This window comes from Lepidochelys olivacea (assembly GCF_965140295.1).
Source record: "Lepidochelys olivacea isolate rLepOli2 genome assembly, chromosome: 3".
Lineage (NCBI taxonomy): Eukaryota > Metazoa > Chordata > Testudines > Cheloniidae > Lepidochelys > Lepidochelys olivacea.
Genome location: NC_140413.1, coordinates 81,098,126 through 81,124,557, shown reverse-complemented (window position 1 = coordinate 81,124,557; position 26,432 = coordinate 81,098,126). Strand labels below are relative to the sequence as shown.

The following is a 26,432-nucleotide window of genomic DNA, read 5'->3' as shown; positions in this document are numbered from 1 at the left end:
GGCTTCTTCCTCACTCATGACATGTGCGTATGGTGGGTTTCTGCATGCTGGCTCTGTTTTTAGGGCTTGCAGGCCTGCTGTCCCTCTGTATACAAGCCATGAATATGAAGAGGTGCTCCCTCATTCTTTCCTGAGGCACAGATGTGTAGCGAAAGACACAGGGGTCCTGATGTTCCAGGTGCCTTTCTGGGCCAAACTCTATTTGCTCTTACAGCAGTATAAATCCAGAATGACTATTTACATCAATTCAAATTCTACGGGTACGGAAAAGATGTTTAAAGTACCAGCATACCCTCTTGACACAATTTTAGCTCTGCATAAACAAGTGCTATGGTCACCATCTGAGAGTCAACATTTGCGGAGAGATGCCAGTTCTTTCCTGCCCTATATGTAGACAAAACCTGAGGTATCTCAGCTACAACCGTTTTGGCAAATGGTGAATTTTTATAGCAACCTGTGGAACTGAAAAATAACCCTGCACTTCGGTTTCTTCACTGACCCATTCGCCTTTTATGATGTCTGTTGTTGCATTCCAGATCAAGATAGAGAAGGAGTTCAGTAGTCTGTACAAGAGAATGTTTCAACCACTCCACGTACCTCCAGAACTGTTCCAGAGATTAACTGGACAATTCTGCAACATTCAGACTTTAAAAACAGGTCAAGCATATGCTGCAGAGGACAAAACATCAGTTGATGATCGACTAAGTATCCTGCTAAAGGGAAAGTATGTGCTGCATCAAGTTTGGAGTCTGGTGGCACCTTAAAGATGAACAGATTTATTTGAGCATAAGCTTTTGTGGGTAAAAAACCCCACTTCTTAAAGTTTGGGAAAGTCTTGTGTATTGCATGAGGGTGGAATGAAAAACAAATTCAAAGGAAGGTCATTTTAAAAATAATTGTTCGCAATATACAGTAAAAGCTGTGTTTATCCAGCCCTGTACCAACCAGAAAGCTCTATTAAACTGACATTTCTAAACTTCATAGAAAGTCAAGTTTATACTCCAGTTGGCACGAGGCCAGCAGGCTCCCTACCTGGCTCTGCATGGCTTCTTGGAAGCAGTGAGATGGGGAGGAACAGCCACGAGGGATTCAGAGTGCGGGGAGGGCTGGGCGTTGGGGTACCAGGTCTGTGCGGGGGGAGGGAGGGTTCACCTTGGGTGGCTCTCCACGAGCGTCAACCTGTCCCTGCTGCTCCTAGGTGAAGGTGCGGCTAGGCAGCCCTACATGCTGCCTCCACCCTCAGGCGCCACCCCTGCAGCTCTCACTGGTCGCAGTTCCTGGCCAATGGGATCTGCAGAGCCAGCTGATTTGGAGATGCACCGATTCATAACTTCCCTTGATCAGACTTCTTCATGAAGCTGCTGTGGAGTTCTAGCTAGAGTTTAAAGCTGATATTCCCTGTAAGCTGTGGTACCACCATCTATCCTCTTTCCTTAGGGGTGCTAGTGGCACCCTATATCACTATGCAGGTGGATCAAACCCAAGGTATTTGGAGGACATCTGATAGATGTAGTATTCTGCCTACTGGGTGCTGCCTTCTGGGTAGACCTGGGCAATTTTTTTTGGCCGAAACTCTTTTTCAGTGAAATATGCAGATTCGACAACACTGAAATGTTTAGTGAATTTGTGTAGGTTTTGCTGAATTGTTGGAGTGGAAATAAACCCTAATCAGTAAATAAATACAAAACCCAAACTGTTTCATTTTGACATTTTTCTCAACAGTGTTTCAATTTTTCACTTCAAAACAACTTCATTTCGAAATTTCTCTTTGGGCAATTGCTTCTAATTCTGATTGGAAAAAAAATAAAAAGCTTTTTAACATGGTTGAAATGGAGACAAAATATTCACCAAAAACGTCCCAAAAATTGTTTCACGTTTGACCCGAAACAGTGCTGTTTTTTTGTTTTGGAATTGCTAGCAAACCAAAAAATCCATTATTCATACAGCTCTGCTTCTAGGTTTTTATTCTAGAAATATAGCCCTGAAAGCAGTACTCCTGGGGATCATATCTGGCAACTTAAATTGGCTGATGCTGTGATGTTATTACAAATAGCACCACCTTCTGAAGGATATACTTATTATTTCAAACCATGTAGCCTGTTTTTAGGCTGTGATACTGCTCCCTTTAGAATCAAACTAAGTTTTATCAAAACTCTCATTATTTGGCTGACAACTAGGTCAGATGCTTGGTGGAAATTCCCTGAAACATGGATTTACAGTGACCTCTCCGAGTTCTGTATTATCATTGTCAATAATCCTATTCAAATTTAGATTGTTGTTATACCTTATGTTTTTTAAATGTTCTAACAAATATTTTTATCATCAGAATGAAGGTCTCCTATCGAGGGCATTTTCTGCATAATATTTACCCCTGTGCCTTTATAGATTCTCCTGAATTTCGATCAACTCAGATGAACCGGGGTGAGAAATTCCAGGTATGTTTCTATTTGGCTGTCACTGGATATGAACTTAATGAGCAGTGAATTTATTGACTTACACAGTTTTTGCTATGGGTTTTTTTATATTTAAAAAAATATATATGTTAGACCATTTAAAAGATACTCCTGACTAGTAATTCATTTCAAAATGATATTAGTTTTTTCACTGACAAACCTCAGTATTGGCTTGTTCTATGCTGTTCTTTCTCCCTACAGTTCATATATTTAAATTCTGTTTAATAGGATCTGCACTCCCTGTGCAGGACATATAAATCGGAAGGAGTTTTGAAATTGTCAGCAAAATGTTGAGTGAAATATGTATAGGTTAAAAAGATGTTCTCAAACTGAATCTAGCTAGTGTTTTTGGGTTTTTTGTTGTTTTTTGGTTTTTTTAAGTGAATTTCAGGTACTACAGCTACCTCTGGTTCCCCTGGTTTACAATCACACTTTTATATTTTTAATGTTCCTCCTTTCTACTATTGCTGTATGTGTCACACTCACAAATAAGGCTGTGATCCTGCAAACAAGCACATACTTCACTTTATCCACCCACAGGAACTATTCAGGTGCTTATCTACAGGATCTGGTCTTAACTGAGACTATTGGAAAAGTATGAAACTGGCTATATGCAACATGTTGTTGTTGTCAAATGCACAAAGATGAGAAACTGAAAAAATATTTTTCTTCTTTTAAACTCTTTTAGTTACAGTAATCTTAGGCATTCGTTGTATCTGCTTTAAAAAAAAAACTATTACAAGTTTGAAGTTGGTGTCTCTTTAAATGTGTTCAATTGGAAAAAAAAGCTAATGTGTGAAAATATTGCAGTTGTCATTCAGCAATAATTACTTATACTGAGTCACTTTATTCATTTATTTCCTTTTTGTGTTCCCAAAAATGTAAAATTAATTTATTATATGAGATGTTGCCTTTAAGGAGCAGGCCTCCTTTTTGAACACATGCACACAAAAATTGTCCTTATGATTAAGAGCAAAAGTTAGTCTATATTCAGACAAAACTCCCAATGACTTCAACAGGAGCATCACCAGAGGTGAAAGTGGGCTGGTACGGCATACCAGTAAGAAGTGGCAGCCGGTACCGGCCTGTACACAGTTGACCGCACTTCAGCGTTGCTGCCCCTTTTGCCTCTTTCCTCCTGCCCCCCATCCCAGGACTGCCGATGGGTGGGGGGGCAAAAGGGACCGCAGCAGCAGCGGGAGCCCCGGCCCCTTTAAATCGCCACCAGAGCCCCAGGCAGCACGGGGTGGTCTGCATGGAAGGGCTGGCTTGGGGGAGGCTGACCCCCCCCCCAGCCACACCCCTTCTGCCCAAGGCCCTGCCCCTTCTGGGGGCTCAGAGCCAGGCCCCTGTACCGGTATGTCTTTTATATTACTTTCACCCCTGAGCATCACATAAGTGAGGCTGCAGGAGTTGATGCCTAGTATAACATGCCATAGAGTACCATACTGGAGACAGGGAGTGATCTTAGGGGTTCTCATTTTTAGGTTTAGCTGATCTGATACTATAACATAGAGTGACACTATTATTTGTATTATTGTATCATCCAGGAGCCCTAGTCATGGACCAGGATCTCATTGTACTAGGCGCTGTACAAATGCAGAACACAGACAGTCCCTGCCCCAAAGAGTTTACAATCTGATCTCATTACATTGGTGTGAATCCAGAGTAAAGCCAACAGAGACTAATGTGACTGGTAGTTGATGGCCTTGCACTCTGAAGGAAAACAGTGTGGTTCTAACATCTCTTAGGACTTGATCCTATTGCTTGATCTGATTCCCATTAATGTCAATGAAAAGACACTCATTAACTTCAGTTGGAGTTGGATCAAGCCCTTTCTGCCATGTTATAGAACAATGCTGTTGTCTCAGAAATCCCTTATCTTTCTATCTGCATGCTGTAGCAGTGATCATGGTTTCTAAGGGTCTTGTCTACTTGGGGAAATTTCCCAGAATTACTATACCAGTATAATTGTACCAGTATGGTTCTACTGGTATAACTCCCCATGCAGACACTCTTATGCAGAATATCAGAGGCTTTTTTCTCGGTTTAACTTATGTTGCTTTAGAAGCTCTGGAAGGTGAACAGATGGCTGAAAGCATTATATACTGGTGTGCAGCAGATCACAAAATATTAAGGAGGGAAGGTTTTCTACCCAAAATACTAAAATCAGTACCAGATGTTTTGCTAGTTCCTTAAAGTGTTACTATTCTTAACTATGACTGACTGTGCAATAGTTACTGGACTGTGACACTCATCATGCCGGGAAGGGAGGCAGGGTTGGTATGGCATCTAAGTGATTAGGATAATATGTTCCAGTCAAGAACTCGGCATAAGGCCAAGGAGAGATGGTTGTGAAGATATATTCACTAAAGGAATCCTGTACACTTGCAGTCTTCTTCATGTAATCTCTCCTTTAGAAGATGATCAGACATGGATTAATGCTATTGAAGGGAAATAGTTTAGCATCAAATTTCTCCTACTTTAAAATTATTATCTTGTATGGGATGACCTTCACTTTCTAGGGTTTTGTTTTGTTTTTAATTTCCACACTCTGACCTATATAAAAAAATCTCATCAGGAATGTTCATGCAGGACTTTATATTTAAATGATCTATAGAACCTTTTGTGCTCCATCCGCTGGCTGTGCTGATGAACAAATACTCTTCCCAAACCTGTACTTCTAAGAACTATTACAAAAAACGGAGACTACAATGTATCACTTAAAACCTGTCTAGTATGTAACCGTGTTCCCTCACCTTCTGAGACTTATACCTTCTTTAATTTATTTTAAGGAGGAAAAAAGGCTACAAGTAACTTAGAAAAGAAGTAACTATATGAATCCTACTTTAAATCAAATCACTTATTTTACAAAAAAAGTAAACAATTAAAACATGGCTATAGCCGTACTGAACTGTGATTATAGTGGTTTTAGTGTGCCACTGCCCTCTTCTGGCTAGAATGCGAGACCTGCTCCAGTGTTAATAAGTTTGTAATTGTCTTCCTGAAAAGGGGATGTAAACCTTTCTGTAACTTCCATAACAGTACTACTGATGACTAATTGCTTGGATTGTTTAGTACAGGTGTCGAAGGCTTGCCTTTACGAAAAGGTCACTAATTTTGTTGTAGCTTATGACAGAGCAAATCAAGCTGTAACAATTTGTATGAGATTTCAAAACATTATTATTGTTATTATCATTATATTTTTTTCATATACCAACTGCGTCAACGCGTAGTAACTATGAATAACTACTTACATAAGTAGTCTTGGAACATCAGTGGGACTAGTCACATGAGTAAAGAGATTTTTCCACAATATCCTTGCAAAAATCTTTCTAGGACAAATTTAGCTCTCATGTAATTAGATGGGAATTGCATTAAGGTCACTGGATTTAATTTGATTGTTTTATGTCCAGTGAATTTCAGTGGAATTAAAAGGTGTGTTCCTTATATTTTATTTCTAAATATATGTCTGGATTACAAATGCTGATCTTAACTGTACTTATGGAGACAGCTCTATTTAGCGAGGAAAGGATTCTCATGGCATACACTTCCGCCAGTCCATTAAACAAATGAAAAATGAAAAAAAAAAAAAAAAATCTCAGCTGAAAACATTTACTGCACTTATTAAAAAATGGAATTTAAAAAAAATAAGCAGCAGCATCTTGGGTGCCTTTAAACTTGTAGGTGGTATGTATCTTATGGGATATACACGGGTTGAGTCATGACTGCACTAGTTTATTTTTGCTGTATCCCCAAATTAAAATCTGGTGTGACCTGTTTTTCAAACCATAAATCGGTGTTAATTCTGTACATATGTTTTTCTCAGGTCACCATTACTGCAGATGACAACTGTAAGTTTCTGTGCTGGTCCAGGGAACGACTGACTTACTTTCTGGAATCTGAACCATTCCTTTATGAAATATTTAGGTATCTTATCGGTAAAGATATTACAAACAAACTCTACTCATTGAATGATCCAACACTAAATGATAAGGTGAGTTTTGAGGGAGGGTTCCCCTCCCTGTGTTATATTGTTAGATGCTATAAAGACAGGTTAATTTTATCCTCTTAATCCTGCTCATATATTCCATTAAATTCTCTCTCTCTCTCTCGACGGAATTGTTTTTTGTGTATTAAAAATGTGCTTAATGCAAAATATTTGGGTGTTTTGGATGGTAAAGGTGCTCATCAATGTCAGGTCAGTGCTTAAAAGAAAAGAGGTGTGGTTAAGGCCCAAGTCTGCACCACAAACTTTCACCGACACAAGTTACATTGGCATAAAGCTGATGCAGTTAGTATATCGCTTACATGCATGCTTGGCGCTTTGCCGTGGTACTGTGCATACTCCTCAGGAGTGCTTGTGTTGATGCACAGTGTGGTGCACCATGGGTAGGGATCCCAGTGCGTAACCTGTCACCGTCCAACGCACTGTCTTTTGGGAAGTTTTGGCAATGAATGGTGGGGCAGAAACAAATCATCAGTGTGACTGGGCGCAAGGGGTCAACTTCTCAGCATGCAACTGTCTCCATCCCATAATGTCATCTATATCCCATAATTTTCATGCCATATTTAAAAATCTCACAAAACTGCACAGCCCTCCTCTCTGTCTGCCATCTCTGATAAAGCATGGAGCCTACACAGCTCTGCCCTATTGTCATAAGTGTTGCAAGCACAGGACGCACGATCCTCTGGTACTTGCCGTAAGAAGAACCCACTGATTTGTGGGGATCAGGACTATTTCTTGGAGGACAGGTAGCTGTGGGCCATAACAAGAGCCAGGTCAAGGTGGTTACTGGTATTCATGGAGCAGCTGCAGATGGTGGAGCGCCATTTCTGGCCCCAAGAAACAAGCCTGACTGGGAATCGCATCATAATGGAGGCCTGGGGTGACGAGTGGTGGTTGCAGAACTTTTGAATGCACAAAGCCACATTCCTGGATCTGTGTGCTGAGCTCACCCAGCCCTCCAGTACAGGGACACTGGGATGAGAGCTGCCTTGACAGTGGAGAAGCAAGTGACAATAGTACTTTGGAAACTTTCAGTGCCATATTAGTGCCATCCAGTGGGAAACAATTTTGGAGTTGGAAAATCCACTGTGGCAACCTTTGTTGTATACAGGACCATTATTCATGTCCTGCTATGCAGGACTGTGACTCTGGCGTGCCGGACATAGTAGATGGTTTTGCAGCAATGGGGTTTCCAAACTTCTGTGGAGCAACAGACAGCACCCATATCCCTATTTTGGCACCAGATCACATTGTCACAGAATACATCAACAAAAAGGGCTACTTCTCAATGGTTATGCAAGCATTGGTCGATCACCAGGGACACTTCACCGACATCAGTGCTGGCTGGTCAGGGAAGGTGCATAACGCTCTCATCTTTAAGAACACAGGACTGTTCAGAAAACTACAAGCTGGAACTTCCTTTCCCAAGTGGCAGATCATCACTGAAATGATGTTGAAATGACCCTTGTGCCCCTGGCTCATGAAGCCAGACACCTCAACAGCACGAAGGAAAGATTCAACTACCGGCTCAGCAGGTGCAGAATGACAGTTGAATGTGCTTTTGGTAGAGTGAAGGGATGCTGGCAGTGTTTGCTTACAAGATTGGATCTCAATAGGAAAAAACATCCCAATGGTGTTACAGCTGCCTGCTATGTCCTGCATCATAACTGTGAAGCTGAGGGGGAAAAGCTGCCGTCCCGGAGTGTAGGGCAGAGGTGAAATGGTTTTCTGCTGAGTTTGAACAGACAGACATAAGGGCTGTTAGAAGAGCTCAATATGGAGCTATACTGCTCAGGGAGGCTTTGGAAGAGAACTTCAGCAGTGAGCCACAGGAATGCATTGTGGTGTACTGTGCTCAACCTGGCCTTGCTGTTTTGGACCTGTTAGGAATTGTGTGGTGTTGGTTCACACCTATGAATATAACATTGTCAGTGCACCTATTCATTTTGTGGTGCTTGCTGTAAATCTATGGTTATTACACCATGTCACTTATGCTATGAGTTGTCACACTGTACAGTAACAAGTAAGCAGGTGCTATTAGAACTGCTAGGCACTCTGCAGCATATGTTGTGAGCTAATAACGAATTTTTTTTCAAATAGAATTTTATTCATTAACAAAACCACTGCAAAGAAAAATCTGTTCAATTTAAAAGGAAATACATTAAAAACTTTAAGTTCTGTTCCATTCATTTATTAACCAAGTGAAAGAAAATTCATGTCCATCTTACCTACGTATGCTAACCTGTGAAAGCGACCGTTGCTGTATGTGAAGCTGTAGTTGCCCTTAATGTCCCCCGGGGTGCAGTGGTAGGGGTAGGGATGTAGCCCCTGATGCCACATAGAATGTTGGGGGTAAAGGGGGAAGGGAGGTGCTGCAGTGGAGATCTGCATGGACTGCAAAGGGAGGCAACACTGTGATTGTTGAACCTGTAGGTCCACAAGGGTCTGCAGCATCTGTGTTTGCTGCCGGGGAAGCCCCATTCTATCCTGTGTATCTCCTTCTCCCTTTCCTACTTGGCCTCCTGGGCCCATGGGCAGCGCATGAACCGCTGGCTGGGGGAGGTTAGCCCCCAGCCCTGCCCCTTCCTCCTAAGGCGCCCCCCCCAACTCCCGCAGCTGCTGGCCCCCACCCCTACGCAGGCTAGTGCTCCCAGCCCCAGAGCAGGCAGCGTGGCCACAGCCCCCCACCCCATCCCCAGAGTACCGGGAGGGCAGGTGGCACAGCCCAAGCTGGGACTACTCCAGGAGACTGGAGCCGTGCTGAGTGGAAGCAGGAGGGCTGGGGGCAGAGTGTGGCCACCCTCCAGGCCCTTTGCTCATGGTCTGATGCAGCACTGGCTTGCAGGATCTCCTTGATCTCCTGTGACCTTGGGCAGTGGAGTTCACAATGGTGACCAAAATGGTTAGTGTCTGGTATTGTGGAACAGCTGCTGGAGGACTGTTAGAGTTGACATAAGTAACACAGTGTCTACACATGTGCTGCATCAACCTCAGTACATCAACCCTGGCTTAACGCTGCTCAGGGAGGTGGTGTTACTATGTCACCATAACAGGGCATTTACCTGGGTGGGAGACAAATTTAAGTGTAGACACATGCACAACTAGGTCAGTCTGAGGCAGCTTACATTGACCAACTTTGCAGTGTAGACCAGGCCTTAGAATCTGAACCCATGACTGATATAAATATTTCTAGCCAAGTAGCTGATAGGTCAGGAAGTGATCATTGTTATAATTTGATTGCCATCTCCACAGCAGAAGCGAACTCTCTTGTGTTGTGGGTATAGGTTCTTCTTCCAACGATTAAACATCAGATACGGGACTGACTCTTATCTCAGTTACACCAGTGTAAATCAAGAGCAGCCTCATTGAAGTCAGTGGAGATATACCGGTGTAATACCAGTGTGAGACAGGAATCCTCCTTACTCTCTTAGTTGCTGCTCTCAGCAGGCTGGCAGATTCTTCAACGAAAAGAAACTGCAAATTTCCAGACAAGAAATCACTTGCTGGGGTCAAACCACTGTTTGCCATTGATTATGAAGGAGGAATATGATGATTGTCAGCAATTGCAGGATGCAAACATCAAGCAGAGAATAGGGTGATCTGCACAACATAGGCAGTAAAGCTTCTTTGTTTTACTCAGCCAAAGTGCCTCTGCCTTCAGCTGGTAGGGAAACCTCCAGGAACGAGAAGACAGCATCGTCTCTTCTTTTCATTTAACCTTGGTGTCTCTGATAATGCAGGTAATGGCACCAAGGAATGCCTGCTGTCAGGGTGCGATGTTAATGATGTGGATACCTGTCAGATAAGAAAAGGACTCAAATCACCAACTAAATTCACAGGGTGGGATCCACAAATGTTGCAAGGCTGAGTTTCACGGCTCCTAGAAAATCCAGGAACAACAGTGCACTCCTCAATGCCTGAGTTAGGTGCTTAGGCTCCCTAGGAATAAATAGGGAGAGATGGGTGTCTAAGAAAGCCAGCATGCTAGGTGGAGAGCCACCTAAGCTAACTAGTGGGAGGTGCCAACGAGAAGGGAGTGTACTAAGCTCCACCCCCTCCCAAAGACAGGTGGTCCGGGCTCCAGGGAGGCACCTAGCTCTGCTTAGCAATCCATGAATGGAAGCCAGCTTCCTGGCGTCAAGTGGCTTAGGTGCCTACAGTCTGTCTTTGGGAATGAGTTTGGGGCCTCCCTGACTCCACACTAAACAGTCAGAGAAGGAGGAGGGGATGGTGAAGCCCACCTTTATAACTTTTAGCCCAGTGGTTAGAGCCCTCACCTGGGATGTGGGAGACACTAGTTCAGTTCCCCCGCCTCTCTGCCACAGGGGGAGAAAGGATGTGAACAGGGGCCTCTAACCACTAGGGTATGGGATAGTCTGATGTGGGGCTCCCCTCGTCCCTCCTGTTGAAACTGTTCCACTGTGGGTAAATAATGAGAGTGATTTTTGACCAGCAGAGACGGGGCCCTGGGTCTCTTACCTTGTACCATATCATGGCACCCTTCTGCGTTGCTGGTGGTGGCTCTGCCTTCAGAGCAGAGCTTCTGGCCAGCAGCCACCACACTCCAGCTGCCAAGCTCTGAAGGCAGCACTGCTGCCAACAGCAGCTCAGAAGTAAGGGTAGCAGTACCGCAAACCCCCCTCCCCCCACAATAACCTTGTGCCGCCCACCCCACAACTCCTTTTTGGGTCAGGACCCCTACAATTACAACACTGTGACATTTCAAATTTAAATAGCCAAAATCATGAACTGTTTATGGTTTTTTAAATCCTATGACCGTGAAATTAACTGAAATGGACTATGAATTTGGTAGGACCCTAGCTATATGAAAAAAGGTTATGTATATCTTTTAATTGGGAGGAAGCTGGACTAGGTGACTAGGGGGACTTTACCATCTCTGACTTCAACTGTTAGACTTTTTGGAGACAAGTCTTGATTCAGGTATTATGTGAGGACAAATCTATACGTAACCCTGTGTTACTTTCATTGTGTCTCCTTACATGGCTTTGCATTGTTTGGATAGAGGAGCTATGTTGTGCTTATTGGGTCTTATTGTTTATGTAGTGGCTTCAGAGTTTTGATAAACATTTACTCTAGTAATATTGGACTTCTTCTGCACCACTTATACAACTTCCAACTACTTGTAGGTTTAGGGTTAGGGTTAGTCACTTTAGCTCTTGCTTCATGATTTTAATCCACTTGGATTTATCAACCCAAAATTCTTTCTTATAAGGTTGTTAATCAAAATTCTCCTAACTAGGTCATATTATAGCTGCTATAATAAAGTTTTGAACTTAGTGGAAAATAATCCAAAATGAATTAATTGCCACTCATACTGTAGAACAAATTTCACTCCAAAAGCATCCCTGGAATTCAGCATCAGTAATTCTACTGGATTTCTTCTCTGCCTCCAGACAGATCTGCAATAATCATTCGAGAAACAACATTGTCCTCTTTTTTTTTTTTTTTTTTTTTTTTTTTTTAAGGCAATGTAGCATTGCCTATACTGTCCCCTGCTACATTATACCTGGCCAATAAATGCACGAATACAAACGGCTGCTAAAAGTCAGCTAGAATATAAGAGACAGGCCTGATCCTGTAAGGACAGGTTTGGTGTTTTGGGCATATAAGAGCAAGGTAAAAAAAAGTGAGGAACAGGACAGGGAGCACACAGTGGAACTCTGTATTGCAATAATGAGGATGGTGCTGCACAGTTGGCAAGTGATTTTTGCCTATCTGGAGTGTGGCCTAAGAAGAGAACGCATAGATGAGCGTCTCCTTTGCATGCTTAGTTCCCTCAGGCAAACCCATTTTCTCTTGTGCACTCTTCAGAGCATGGAAATTTGAGGCTGACTTCTGTTTGGAGTAGGGTACTGCGCATTCTGCAGCCCTCACTTGAAGCAGGCCTGTGCTTCCTGTTGTACGTCATGCAAGGACTTGTAGGATCAAAGTCTTAGTATCAGTAATTCTTAAATAAAAAAAAATGGAATACGTGTCCATTTGCTCCAAGTTGTGTAGCCAGTGTTTGGAAGTCAAGTGGCTCTTACTCTCCCTATTGGGATATTTTAAACAGACGTCCAAAGAGATGGTTATTGTAGCCTGGCTGCTTAGGCCCTAATGAAGTCCAGCTACAAACGGCTGGTAGGAAGCTATAACTGGAATTTGCATTGTATGGGATTTGCAAATTACAGGAGAAATCAGAGGGGAAAGATGGATTTACTGAAAGATTTGAGCTTCACTTCATCTGAGGTTCAGGCCATCCCCTCCAATATCTTAAACCTAGACACAATCTAAAAGCATTTAAATGCTAAGAGATCTCTTCTTGCTCTTTGTCTCATATTTCCATTCCTCGTTTTTTTCCCTATCTTAGTTCATTTGAATTAGTGCGTTCTTATTGCTTCTGATACTTCTCACTGCTTTAATCTGCTCTGCGTGGGACAGAACTACTGCCTCCTGTTCGTGACTTTGGACACAATTTTCAAAATTGACCTGTGATTTTTGGATGCCTCTAGTTTTGGGGTGCCCCACTTGAGACCCTTCCAAAGGGACTCTATTTTCAAAAATTGCAGAGCACTTACCTTCCTAAAAACGGGCTACTTAAGGTATCAGATACCCCTAAAACTGAGTATCCAAAACGACTGGGCACTTCAGAAAACCTTGGCCATAAGCTTTTCTTGTAACATGGATTTTTCCCATCTTGATTTTCCTCTCTTCCCAACCCTTTTCATTTGCCTCCTCTCCTCTTTTTTGTCTGTCTTCATGACCACCATCTTTCCTTTCTCTCTGCTCCTCCTTCCCATTTCACTTTCTCCTCCCATCCTTTCTGCTCTTTTCTACATCCCCTTAATAATAATAATATTTCTTGTTAGGGTACCTTGGAGTAATGAGCTCTCCGTCCTCCCCCTAGGCTTCCTGCTTCCCATGGTGTTGGGACCACTCTCATCACTGTTCCCACACTGCAGTGTCTGTTGTTGAAATGCTCCTTGTGACTGATGGGAATGGAGTGTTGACTGGACTCCCAGCACTGTAGACAGGGCTAGATAAGTGTTTAGAGTGTTTTTTTTTTTTCCAGTTCTGCGCCTATACCCGCTACGCTGAAAATGGTAAACGAGCCTTGCTTAGTTCAAATACACCTATGTTAAATACATATGCATTTAGTATGAAGAGAAAAGATTTAGTGTAAATGTGTTTTGGTTAATACCCATTTTGGAGGTTATATCTTACTGCCTTCAATTTAATACAATGGATGCTTATTTAATTGTTCTTTTCCAGGTTACTTCAGAAGATTAGAATCAGATTGATAATGTGTATTAGGTTTTATTTGTTGCCAAAGAGAGGGGAATTTTTAAAAAACTTAAATTTATGTGTAATTTTGTTGTTTTTTTTGACCATGAAATACTAATATGACTTTGTTTAAGATTATTATAGCTGCTGCTGCTACTACATTTTTAGTGCAACTGATATGAACATGTATTACATTCGCAAAAAATTTAAAGCCAAATATATGGCTTGGGGGATTTTAAAAAAATCTTTTTATTCTTCAAAGTTGGACCCCTTGAAGGCAAGCCATTCTGAGGGCTGTAAAACAAAATGATCAGTCGAGTAGTTTGCCTTCATTTTCGATATGACACACAGCCACAGGTATGTGTGTCAACCTGGATGGGATTCGCTGCCCAATGCACATTTATAAATTCCTGTTCTCTCTCAAAGGTGCCTTTGTTGTTTGTGCAGAAAGTGGTGATTCATTCTCCTTTTTTATGAGAAAGTCATAAATATTAAAGTTCAATGGAACAAAGTGCCATCCCATTACATCTTTGTCACTGATTATCACCTCTCGTGTGCGCTTGACATATCATTGTGACATACAGTAGCATTTAAAAGATGATCGAGTATGATTATTTTCATATAAACTTCATAGTCCAAAGCCTTCTCAAGAGGAGTACTCCAAAGCAAGTGAAGGTCCTGGGATCATACACTTCATCTGTATTCAGTAAACCCCAAAGCTAGATTATAACACTTGGAGAATATATTCCCAAGTGCAGCAGTTGATTATCCAGGAGTTAAGGTTGAATGAATGTATCCTTTATATCTACCAAAAGGTGGCGGGATGGGGGAGGAGTGGGAAGACTTCAGTAGCCTCAAATGCAAATGTCAGCCAGGAAATTCCAACTCACAGTACTGCTTTATAAAAAACCCCCAGAGTATATGAAAGTATTCACATGCACATCTAGGGTCATGGTGGCTTACATAATAATTCTGCCCTGTAGTGCCATCCTGATAATGAGAAACCCAGAGACTACTTTAGCCTTCCCTCACACAGGTTTATGTCAGTAGTGACCACAAACACCATGCATACACATTAAGACTGAAAATGCAGTATGGATGCTGGATACATTTATAGATCAAGTTTGTCTCTCTTGACTTTCTCATGGTTCTCAAAGTGGCACTGTGAGGCAGAATGGATTCTCTTTCCAAATATTTGCAGCATGTGACAGTCCGATGTGCTTAGCTAGCCACGAGAGTGTATGAAGTGGTTGTTAAGGTTTGGTGTTGGATAAAGTAGGGGTACTGGCTGACTTTATCTGTTGGAGATGAAACTGAAATCTTAATGGGGTGTTAGAGTGTGGTGTTCACAACGGTGTGGGCAAGATGAATGAATGCAGGATACTTCTCTCTTTAACGTCTTATTTCCATGGTTTTTAAAAGCGTGGGAGTGTCTCTTCCAAGCTCACTCCCCATTTTGCCTCTGGAGCAATGAATCAAGCTCACTTCTCTCATTGGAGAATCGTTATGCTTTCTTCAGTCTCACTTGCATGGAATGCCCATAGTCACTAATGCATAGGAGCTCACCTCTGACATTAATAGCCGTACTTTAGCCCAAAGATCCTAGGATGGAGGAAGATTTGCTTTTGTTTCTCTAAAGTGTAGCTGTAATATATTAAAACCTCTTTATTTCAGACTTCCAAAAAAATGGAGCAGCACCCCAGCCTTTGCTCACAGCTTTCTGTGATGCAGATGAGAAACAGCATGGCTAGTTCCAGTGACAGTGAAGATGGCTTGCAGCAGTTTCTTCGTGGGTCTTCCACTGCTTCCTCTCTTCGTGAGTCCTCCAAAAAAGTGAAGCAAATCTTGGGCCCAGCCCTGTGGCCCATTAAGGACAACTGCAGAACTTCTATTGACTTCAGTGGGAGCAAGATTTGTGTGTTGCTGTAAATAAAAGGAGCTTTTGTATTAAGCTGTAGGGAAGTTGAGACATTGTATAGTGGCTTTGGATGGCAGCCGAATCTACTTAATTTAAAAATTAGGGAGTGTTCTAATACTAGAAATAATGATCTATATTATAATGTCTGAGATCAATAATATTCAAACAGATATATTTGAGAAAGGGAGGCACATCACATGTATAAATAACACTGAAAGTTTCAGTAATTGTATTCAGTATAAAAAATAATGCATGAATCGTGTACACAGGGGCTATAGCCTATAGCTCAAGGGTTCTCAAAGAGGGGGTTGGGACCCCTCAGGGAGTCACGAGGTTATTACGTGGGGGGTCGTGAGCTTTCAGCCTCCACCCCAAACCCCACTTTGCATCCAGCATTTATAATGGTGTTAAATATATAAAAAACGTGGTTTTTAATTTATGGGGGGGTCACACTCAAAGGCTTGCTATGTTAAAGGGGTCACCAGTATAAAAGTTTGAGAACCACTGCTATAGCTGCATCTAAACCGCACTGGAGAGCGCTTGGTGCAGGGTCAGCAATGGTGGTTTTATGTTACCTTTACAAGCTCTTTGATGCTGGGGCTGGTTTGGCTCATAGTGCAATTTAGAGCAGCCTCAGAGCTGTCCTACATTGTGCTGGCTGGTAATACCTATGAAGAGTCATTGTCAGGGACCATCTTTTTGTTCTCTGTTTGTCCAGTGCTTAATACAAGGGGGCCCTGGTCCATGGCTAGGTCTCCTAGGGTTCATCTACACAGAAAAAAGAGACTCAAGGCAGTGAGCCTCGGAACCCGGATCAACTGACGTGGGCTTGGGTTAAAAATAGCAATGCAGACATTCAGGTTAAGGCTGGAGCCCAGGTACTGAAGCCCAGCAGGAAGGGAGGGTCTTGGATCCCGGGCTCTAGCTTGAGCATTAACATTTACACTGCTTCACAGTGCAAGCCTGAGTCAGTTGACCCAGGGTCTGAGTCTCGCTGCCGGTGGGTTGTGGGTTGTGTTTTTGTTTTTGTTTTTGTTTTTTGTAGTGTAGACGTATCCTAAGGCGCTTAAATACTACTGATAATTTTACTCTCCAGGAATTGTCAGAGGACATGCTCTTCCCTCTCTATCTGGCAATAAAGGGTATGGCGGGAGGAATGTGACCTAGAGCTAAAAATGTCTGCACTGTGCCAACATTGGAAATCTCCAAGTAGGCAGTTAAACTGTCTTTCCATCTGCTCCGAACCCCTAGAGTAGCACAAAGTAGGTGGAATGGGGAAAGCCAGGATCAGGTTCTGTGTTTTTTGCATCAGGATCTTATACCTTTATAGAAATTTTTTAAATAACTCAATTTAGTTTGGCTTTTTTCTCTGTTGCATGTAGAACTATAGGAAGCTTATTGGAGGTGTTCTAAAGACACGCAGTCTTACTTTGTTATGCTGATTTGCCCACAACTGTGTGGTTACTTTCACGTTCACTATCACAGGCGTGCCCAAATCCCTAAGTTATGTGGGCACCAGACTAGATGGTCACTTCCTCGGGCATGCGCGCACACACACATCAAGAATTTCTTTATTTTTTTCCAAATACTCATTTTAGATCCAGTTTTTTTTATTTAAAAACAATTTCTTATAATCATCAGGTTCCATGATCATATTATATTACTTGTTTTCAACATAGAGAATCTAACAAATTTTGCTTAGAAAAATAGGCTCCTCTCATCCTGCAATATTTACATTCACCCAAAATTGTTTATCAAGTGTACTTGGGTCATATGTGTTCATGTCAATACTTTCCTTTTTGTCTCCCACTTAACTTAAATAAGCTTTAGTAATCATTTTAACCTGAAATCAGATATTGGAAGAAAAAAAAATGTGCCTAACCGAGCTGGCACAAGCTCTTAGTTTAACTGGGTCATACAGAATTAACTATGGTGGCTCTCGCAATCTCACTGTTTAGCTGTTAGGACCTTAATGCATAAGAATTTGTCAGTGGTCCACCAATACCAAATTTCTCTCTTTCTAATATGAAAAAAAAACAGATGACTTAACAATTTTTATTTAACCTTAAGGCACCACCTTAATTATCCATTCTCCACTGTCTCCCTTACAATTCTTCTCAAAGCCTCCAGATTTGGGGAGTCCTTTTCTTTCTACTTTTTACCAATGATATATTGTCATCACAGTTATAGGAGCACAAGCCCTTGACGTGTTCCACCCTGATTGTTAGGGGGTGACTGACAGGATGTAGTTTTAGGGGGTTAGCGGCAGATCAGATTTGATTTTTCTTAATTTTCCTATGATCTTTTTTCCAGCAAGACAGGGTTTTGGGGGACATTAATTCTGAGCTCTCCCGCATACAACTATGTAGGAAACTGAATGATTATATTTGTGCAATTGGGAGACTGTCATGGGCAGTTTGGAAGAGAACCTCACTTCTAGCTAACAGCTTCAGAGTGTTTACTCCAGTATTTCAACATTATCTAAAGGCTTACAATTTTCAGAGATAATATTAATCCCCATTTAAGATAAACCTGAGTTTAATAATACTAGGTAAAGTCCTCTTCGCTATTGTATTCCTATTATTCCATCTCTTTGCTTCTCTCAACAAGATTTCTTTGTGTTAGTTAATAAAGTGTCTAAGCTTCCAAAACTGATAGAAGGGGATTAGCTGTCTCATTGATATGCAGTGCTTCTATGGAATTAAATTCTTTGCCTAGACGGCTGGGTAGTCTGTTACCCCTATATAACACTGTCTATATGACACAGTTCCACTGTCACAAATTAGCATTGCCTGAATGTAGGTATTGAGAAGAAGATTTAGCCAGGGCTCTCTTTCTCTCGGGTCCCAAAAGCAATCTGAACAAAAAGGTGGACATCTAGCTTTCCAGGTAGCCCTGTCGCACCCGTAGGTGCAGCATATTCAATAATTGCTTTTCAGACTTGTCCAATGATGCATGCCAGTATGCCTCCAATTGTGGCATAAATGTACCAATATTGAGTTCCCATTTCAAGCTGCAGCCTAGAGCATAAACCAATGTACGGTGTTTTTTTTTTAGTAAAAACAAAACAGCAGTAAAACCCACAGTAGATTATTTAGAGAAGGGCAACAAGCGAAAAGCAAGTGTCTTCTGCCATAGGAGAAAACAATAAAAGGGAGCTTATCTGGATAAGGCTCTGCATAAATTATAACCTTCTATGTGACCAGTTCTTGTGTAGACAAAAGCTTCCCAGTAAAAAGGTCCGATTAGGATTTTTCTACATTGTAGTAGCAAAAAATACTCTAAGTTTCATGTACTTACTGGAATACACTTGTAAAAACTAGAACTTCATCTTTTGAATGAGTTGAAAGAATTTTTTTTAAGTTATGACTTTGCTGCTGTGCTCCAAAAATATAAATTCTCTAATACATTTCTAAAAAGAAATCCATATAAAGACTTTATCAAAGTTTTATAACAGAAAGAGGGAAAACTGGTTCTATTAGCAAGAATATCTACTCACATACTAATAAACTGTGTTTTAAGTTTAAATAACTAAAAACAAAAAACTAACACTCTGCTTTTATATTAAGGAAATAACCAACAAGAGTTCTATAATACTTATGGAGCGGGTCGTTTGCAGCATGATGTTTTCTGTTGATAACATCACATATTAACCCAACATCCTCAAAAAGGTATTAAAATGAAGTTTGCTTATGCCAGATTGGTACTTGTACTTGAAATACACAACTTACTAGAAATGAAACTGTGAAGTAACTTTTTTAAAAACATAAGTAAGTGGGGGAAAGAATGAATTGGAGCAGACAAATAATTTCAGCTAATTTTATCTTTGATGGTGTTTCAATGTTATTGCTACAAAATAAGCCTAATGATTAACAGTAATAAACATGCAAGGTGACTTACTATTTTTTTTTTAAAAAAGAGACTATTTGGTTTAGCTCACTCAGTAGCGTTGCTGGTCTCTACAAATTCTGTATTTGCAACCCTCTAAGGCCTAAGCTAAGGAGGAAGGTAGTATGAGGATATTTTCAGTAATGCTTTCATTGGGTGTTACTCAGTATGTTCAATGTTATACCCAGCTTGTGGTTTAAAGCAGGATTGGGTTTCACAGGAAATACCGTTTTTTATAGGCATTTGAACTTAGGAACTGGAGACAGTGCAATAGACTATTGTATTGGAGGCCCAGGTTTGAGGCTCATTCAGGCTTTGTATGTTCTCCTTACAAAGGATAGAGGCATGCCTAGATGACGCTTCAGCATTTGGAGGAAGCAAGGGCATGACATTGGTGCAGAATGTTGGCCCTGACTCCATGGGTGCTCCGGGGCTGGAGCACCCATGGGGGGAAAAATGGTGGGTGCTGAGCACCCTCCAGCAGCTGCCCATCAGTTCCTCCCCCTCCCCCCAGCACCTCCTGCCCTCAGGCGGGCCCTGCCGATCAGCATCTTCTCCTCTCTCTCTGCGCCTCCCACCCACCACAATCAACTGTTTTACAGCGTGCCTGGGACAGAGCCGGGGGTCAAGCACCCCCTGGCACTTTCAAAAGTCTACTTCTGTGGTGCAGAAGAAATTTACAGTATGAGAGCAGACTGCCAACTCTGTTCAGCAGGCTTGTGCCACCGTGCTTCTGCCTACTATGGAGAGACATGGGCTTTTCTGAATAAAGGAAAATAAGCTTTGCTCATATCACCCTCAAAATTATTAACTACTAGTGACATCTAAAAAAGAAATTGAAACTTTAGTTTTAAATTTTCAGACCTCCATTTTTATGGGTGCAATTTGTGCCCGCTATTTAGGTCACTTAGATATCTAAATCCATAACTTCACCCACAAATCTCAGATTTAAACATCTGAGGGTATGTCTACACTGAACAAAACCACCACCACCACCCATGGCAGCGTGTCTCAGAGCCCAGGTCAACTGACTCTCAGGGTCACGCTACAGGGCTTAACCTAGCCGTATAGATGTTTTCACTTGGGCTGGAGCCCGGGCTCTGAAGCCCAGCAAGGAGGGAGGGTCTCAGAGCCTAGGCTGCAGCCTGAGCAATAATGTCTATACTGCTATTTTTAGCCCCAGAGTGCAAGTCTGTGTCAGTGGAGCTGGGCTTGGAGACCCACTGCTGCGGGGTTTTCATTGCAGTGTAGCTATACCCCTAAGTGGCCTAACCTGCACTTGCAATTTTTACTCACAAAATTAAGTATCTGAAAACAAGGCCTTTGTAATCCCGTATTTAATAATATACGTAATAATCTCTGTATAAAGCCAGCTGAGTAATTAAAGTAGTTTGTAAATACTGGGGGAGGGGGGCAGAAAGTACTGCATAATACATTTACTACATGTGGTGGTCTAAAAGCATTGATTAATGCCTTCCAGTGTTTGCATGAGTGTAATTTTTTAAATCTGATCCCAGTAATGGAAAGCATATACTTGAATTGTAAGCTCCCCGGGACAGAGACAATCTTTCTCTTCTGTCTTTGTACAGCACAAAGCACCATGGGGCCTTGGTCCATGACTAGGGCTCGTAGGTGCCATGGTAATAAAAATAAAACATTTATTAATTATTGCATAGTGGATGGATTGAAGTTTAAGTAGTTTTATGTAATAAGTGTCAGTTTACTAACCGTATGTTATGACTGCAAAGATTCTTGAAGGGAAATGTTTTTCTTATCTGCATATATAGTGTGTTTCTTCTACTGTTTTTCTTCTCGGATAATATTTTAACATTTTAAAGTTTTTTCATACTGTTTTCAGTCATCATATGCAGGCTGTTTATAAACTGTGCCAGTCCAAAGCCTGCACCAGTTGTGAATGAAGGACTGCTGAACTCTTAGGGAATTGAGAGAAGACAGGGAGTTAAATACAATTTTCAGATTGGAGGACATAGATTTACCTGTCAGATGAGAGTTATGAAACTAAATCCCCCTCCACAGCATGTACTCCTATAGATTCAAATCTTAAAGTCCATTCTCAGGCAAAATGCCCATTAACTTCCAACTGAGTGTGTGCTTTTGTGTGCTCTCCTTTAGAGGGTTTTATACATTTGCTGCTTTGCCTGAAGGCTACCACCTACTGCTAGAGCAGTGAACCAATTTCAGTCATTAGCTATATGGTGCATATTATTTAGTCCTACATTTTGTTGTTAATATAACATACATGTTTTTCATTATAGTTGTTTATGCAATGGGATTTGTATCTTACCCCTCAGTATGTTTTATCCCATGTTGTTGCTTATGAGGCAGTGGAGCTATGATCAGTTACTCTGGCTGAGATCTGCCAGAGTAAACTTAAGAATTTTGTCATGACTGCGTATCCTGAGGCAAGTACTCAGAGATACCTTTTGTGCTTAAGTCCTCCTTCTATTTCTTTGGGCCAATTCGTGCATGAATACAGCAATAAGAAAAATACCTATCGGGAACACAATTCCCTGAGTAAGAAGTGCAGAAAACTCCCATTGACACAAAAGGAGTTTTCCTGAGTATGGACAGTAGCATTTGGCCCTAAAAGATTGATTCCTATCCCCTTTACCTGGCATTCATGATTTCCTGATGCTATAGTACAGATGTCAAATTAATTGACTTTCACCTGGAAAATCTAAATTCTTCATCTTTGGGAGAATCATCAGATTTGCTGTGTCCTTATCACAAATAAGTCTATATCATGGCGGGGCTGTATTCTTCAGTTTAACTTTTTCTTCTCTTTTGAAATTGTGGCAGGCCGGACATCTCCCTATATGAGAGCTTCAGCAAAAATGAAACCGATAGAAGAAAGTGGTGAAGATGATGTCTTTGAACTACCATCTGCTGTTAAGCCTGAGGTTCAGTGACTGCCTTGAGTAGACATGGCGCTGTAGACATGGCAAAAGCAAGAAGCTTATTTTGATGGGATTCTGAAAACTATCAGCACCTTTACTTTCAGAGAATTAAACCACAATATACCTGTGTTAGTGGCTTCTAGATAAAGATGCCAAGTTTTATTTATTCTCCTTTTAAAAAAAAATTAAAAAGACATTGTATTTTTACTTATTGGCCATGGTTTTTGAATGGTTGTATTTTTACTTTAGCTCTCTGCCTAGTTGAATTCAATTTTAAGCAACAGACTAGTCTGAAATTTTATTTGCTTGCTGAGGACCACTTTTAAAATCACCCAAGTCCCATTTTTCTAAGCCACTAACGAGCCTAAGTCCCAGTGAAAGTGAATGGGAATGTTTGGAAAATTTGACCCAATATCATTTGTACTGAACACCATAGTTATTAATATTGCAATTTCAAAATGAAGTTAACTTTTTTTGTGTGTGCATGAAAGTGTGTGTTTATATTTTACACACACAAAACAATTTAAAAAGAACATTAAAGTTGCACAGTCAAGTACTCAAGTTAGGAAAAGCCAGAATTAAGTTTCCCATGCAACCTATATTTGGCCCCCTTATGTGTATGCATTATGATGCAATTTTTAATTACATGATCACATTCTATTTTTCACAAGGATTTGGCAAAATGTATAGATTTGACACAAAGGCCATCCTTCTGCCAAATTTCAAGTCTCCGCTCCTAATGCATGGGGGTTCTAAAGCATCTTTAAAAAAAAAAATCACCAGAATTTTTAAACGTGGCCAAAATAATGTATTTTTCCCTAGTTTTGTTCTTGGAAATAGCTGCACTGTTTTGGCTAAAGTTTTCCAAAAAAGTTCTCCTGAGGGAGATGCCCAGTATGGAAAATTTCAGCCCAAACACTTATGGTTTGGCAAAATTATAAGTAGTTCAAAAAAGGGCCCTTCGTAATGGGAAGTGTTGGGCAGCCTTAATAATAGGTAGTGCTACCAGCTCCACCTCCAGTTTGCGTGTACATGCCTAAATAACATCAATGTATTTATCACAATAATAAACTATTCATTGTCAAAGAACGTAATGGCAGATACAACAGTCTATGTAACAATTTAAGATGACAGAATGTGGAGACTAGAATATGACAAATAATCAGATTGTGGATAACAGTGGGAGTCGGGCTTAAACTCACTCTGATCTTTTTACTGTGATCATCGTCCTAGTATTGCCAGTGAAGCTAAGCCTAAGAGTGTCCTTGAATCAGCCTGTGCCTATGGTATATAATCTGTTTTTACACTGTTCTGAAGCTCTTGCAATGCCAAAAAACGACACTTGTTTTTGTGGCTTTAAATTTAATTTTTAATGTTACTTCAGTGTGTCTTGTGGCTTGTTTTTTGCATATTAAAAATTCTCATTGAGGTGAGCCATAGTTACCAGTTTATGTAAATATATGTTAAATACATTTTACATCTCACATGTATGCAGTAGATCACGCTGGCCCCTTTTGGAGCGGAGGTAATTTACCGTATAAATTCACTGAGTTTTGTAAAAACCTTTATTTACTTTGTAGACAATAAGAGCTCCTTTTGGATCCATTGCCATCTCTTGTATAAGTACTTAAACCGGTTATAAAGATACAGATCTGATAAAATCACCACGGCTAGGTATAAGTTCAATGAGTGTTGTGTGGTACTAGCATTATCAGCCTTTAAGACAAACTTAAAGACATGAAAAAGGTTATGCAACATTTATAGTAGCTGATTGTCAAATAACTGTACAGCATGACCTTTTTAAAAGAAAATACTGTAGATAGCCAGAGGACTTGATATGTTAGGGACAAGTCCACAACATTTATTTTCTAAACAATAAAAATGTTTGAATTAAAGGAGCATTTGAAATTTGTAACTCCTAAACTTTTGCACTTATACTAAATGCGGAGGATTGGGTGTGGGATTGGGTTATTTTGGTGTGTAGAATTTACTAAGAAAGTTTGTCTAGCATGAACTTTTATAGGAAGTTTTCAGAGAAGAGTTTGAGTGGAAATGCTGCTAGAGACTCTTTAATTATAGCAGGGATGGTGCACCAAAAATGAATATGGATGATCCCAGAAATATTACAGTGTACTGTGAAGATCATAAATCCAGAACTTTGAAGTTCTTAGCTTAAAATACAGCCAGTCTCAAACACAAATTCACCCTTTTTATGTTTTGTTCTTGAGAATTTGTTTCAGTCAGTTTGATTGTCAAGCAGCCATGCAGCCAACTGGTGAGGGAGCCCGGGATTGTGGTCCACATGCCAAGCTTGCTTGTGCACTGGGAACACTGGTCAGCAGCAGGCTCAGCCTCCTTAGTGGGAAGTCATGTCTTTCATGTTTTAAGTGACTCCTCTGGATAAAAATGCCTCCAGCTCTCTTCAGCCAGAGGAAGATCCCCAGGCCACATGAGCTTTGAGAAGCAGGGCTAAAAGAGAAGAGCCCTTTCCCATCCGTCGCAAAAATTGCTTTAACCAGTAGAAAACTGTCAAATCCTCATATGAACATCACATGGGGACTGGCTAACTTCCTTGGGTTTGTTTGGGGTCACTGGAAAGATGGGTACTTTGCCAGGGAGGAAGGAGGTTCTTCTTCGAGATGTGTTGCTCGTGTCTATTCCATTCTAGGTGTGTGCATGTCCATGTGCGCAGTTGGAGATTTTTGCCTTGGCGGTATCCGTAGGGCCGGCTGTGGCGCCCCCTGGAGTGCTGCATTCATGCTGCGGTATATCAGGCACCACTAGCCCTATACCCTCTCAGTTCCTCCTTATCGCCCATTGTTGTTTGGTTGGAGTGCCTCTCTTCCTTGCCTAGCAAATGGCCAGCAGTTTTCTTCTTCGTTTCATGTATTAGCTCTGTAAATAGTTTTGTTTACTGTAGCTAGTAAGTTAGGGTCCCGGCAGGGACTTTGGCCCAGGCAGGGCATGCCCCGGTCTCCGGCTGACTGTAACAGGCCTATGCCTGTTAGTGACCCCCATGGCAGCTGTCTGAAGTGCTTGGGGGAATCTCATGTAAAAGAAAAGTGTCACATCTGTAAGAACTTTCATCTCAGGACACAAAAAGAGCCTGACATCCATTTTGAGAGCCCTCCTCATGGAGGCTGCTCTCCACCCAGCATCAGAGCCATCCTGCCTCGACCCTACTCCCCGTACTTTGGCCTTGGTGCATAGCGCATCCCCAGCACTGGGCTCTACCCGGCACTGACCCCCTTAGCTGGTGCGCAAGAAAAAGTCCAAAAAGCAGGACCTGGCATTGAGCAAGGGGCATTGAGTAAAGGACCCTGTTTGAGCTGCCCGCCTACTCCGGAGCCACATGGGGATACATTCCCTAGGGGACCTCCTACCCTCCCCAATGGATCTGCCACCAACTCCAGGGAGCAGTAGGGGACCCAAACTCATGGCGGAGTCTATGCCCTCCCAGCACCCAGAAAGCAAAGGACTTTCATAGAATATCAGGGTTTGAAGGGACCTCAGGAGGTCATCTAGTCCAAGCCCCTGCTCAAAGCAAGACTGTCATAAAGGGAAGGGTAAACCCCTTTGAAATCCCTCCTGGCCAGGGGAAAGCTCCTCTCACCTGTAAAGGGTTAAGAAGCTAAAGGTAACCTCGCTGGCACCTGACCAAAATGACCAATGAGGAGACAAGATACTTTCAAAAGCTGGGAGGAGGGAGAGAAACAAAGGGGTCTGTGTGTCTGTCTATATTCTGCCTTGGCCGGGGATAGACCAGGAATGGAGTCTTAGAACTTTTAGTAAGTAATCTAGCTAGGTACGTGTTAGATTATGATTTCTTTAAATGGCTGAGAAAAGAACTGTGCTGAATAGAATGACTATTTCTGTTTGTGTATCTTTTTTGTAACTTAAGGTTTTGCCTAGAGGGGTTCTCTGTTTTTGAATCTAATTATCCTGTAAGGTATCTACCATCC

General features: G+C 41.5%; 1 protein-coding gene across 4 annotated transcripts in view; it reads left to right on the top strand.

The window, feature by feature from the left end:
* POPDC1 (popeye domain cAMP effector 1) overlaps positions 1-22,677 on the top strand; it is a 93,708-nt gene extending 71,031 nt beyond the window's left edge. For all 4 annotated transcript variants that reach the window (XM_084622639.1, XM_084622638.1, XM_084622637.1 and 1 more), the window contains 5 exons: positions 537-724; positions 2,327-2,435; positions 6,283-6,450; positions 15,421-15,562; positions 22,373-22,677. In XM_084622639.1, coding sequence (XP_084478765.1) covers positions 537-724; positions 2,327-2,435; positions 6,283-6,450; positions 15,421-15,562; positions 22,373-22,482 — 717 coding nt within the window. In that variant the 3' untranslated portion in view covers positions 22,483-22,677. The remainder of the gene's footprint in view (positions 1-536; positions 725-2,326; positions 2,436-6,282; positions 6,451-15,420; positions 15,563-22,372) is intronic.
* The last annotated feature ends 3,755 nt before the right edge of the window (positions 22,678-26,432 follow it).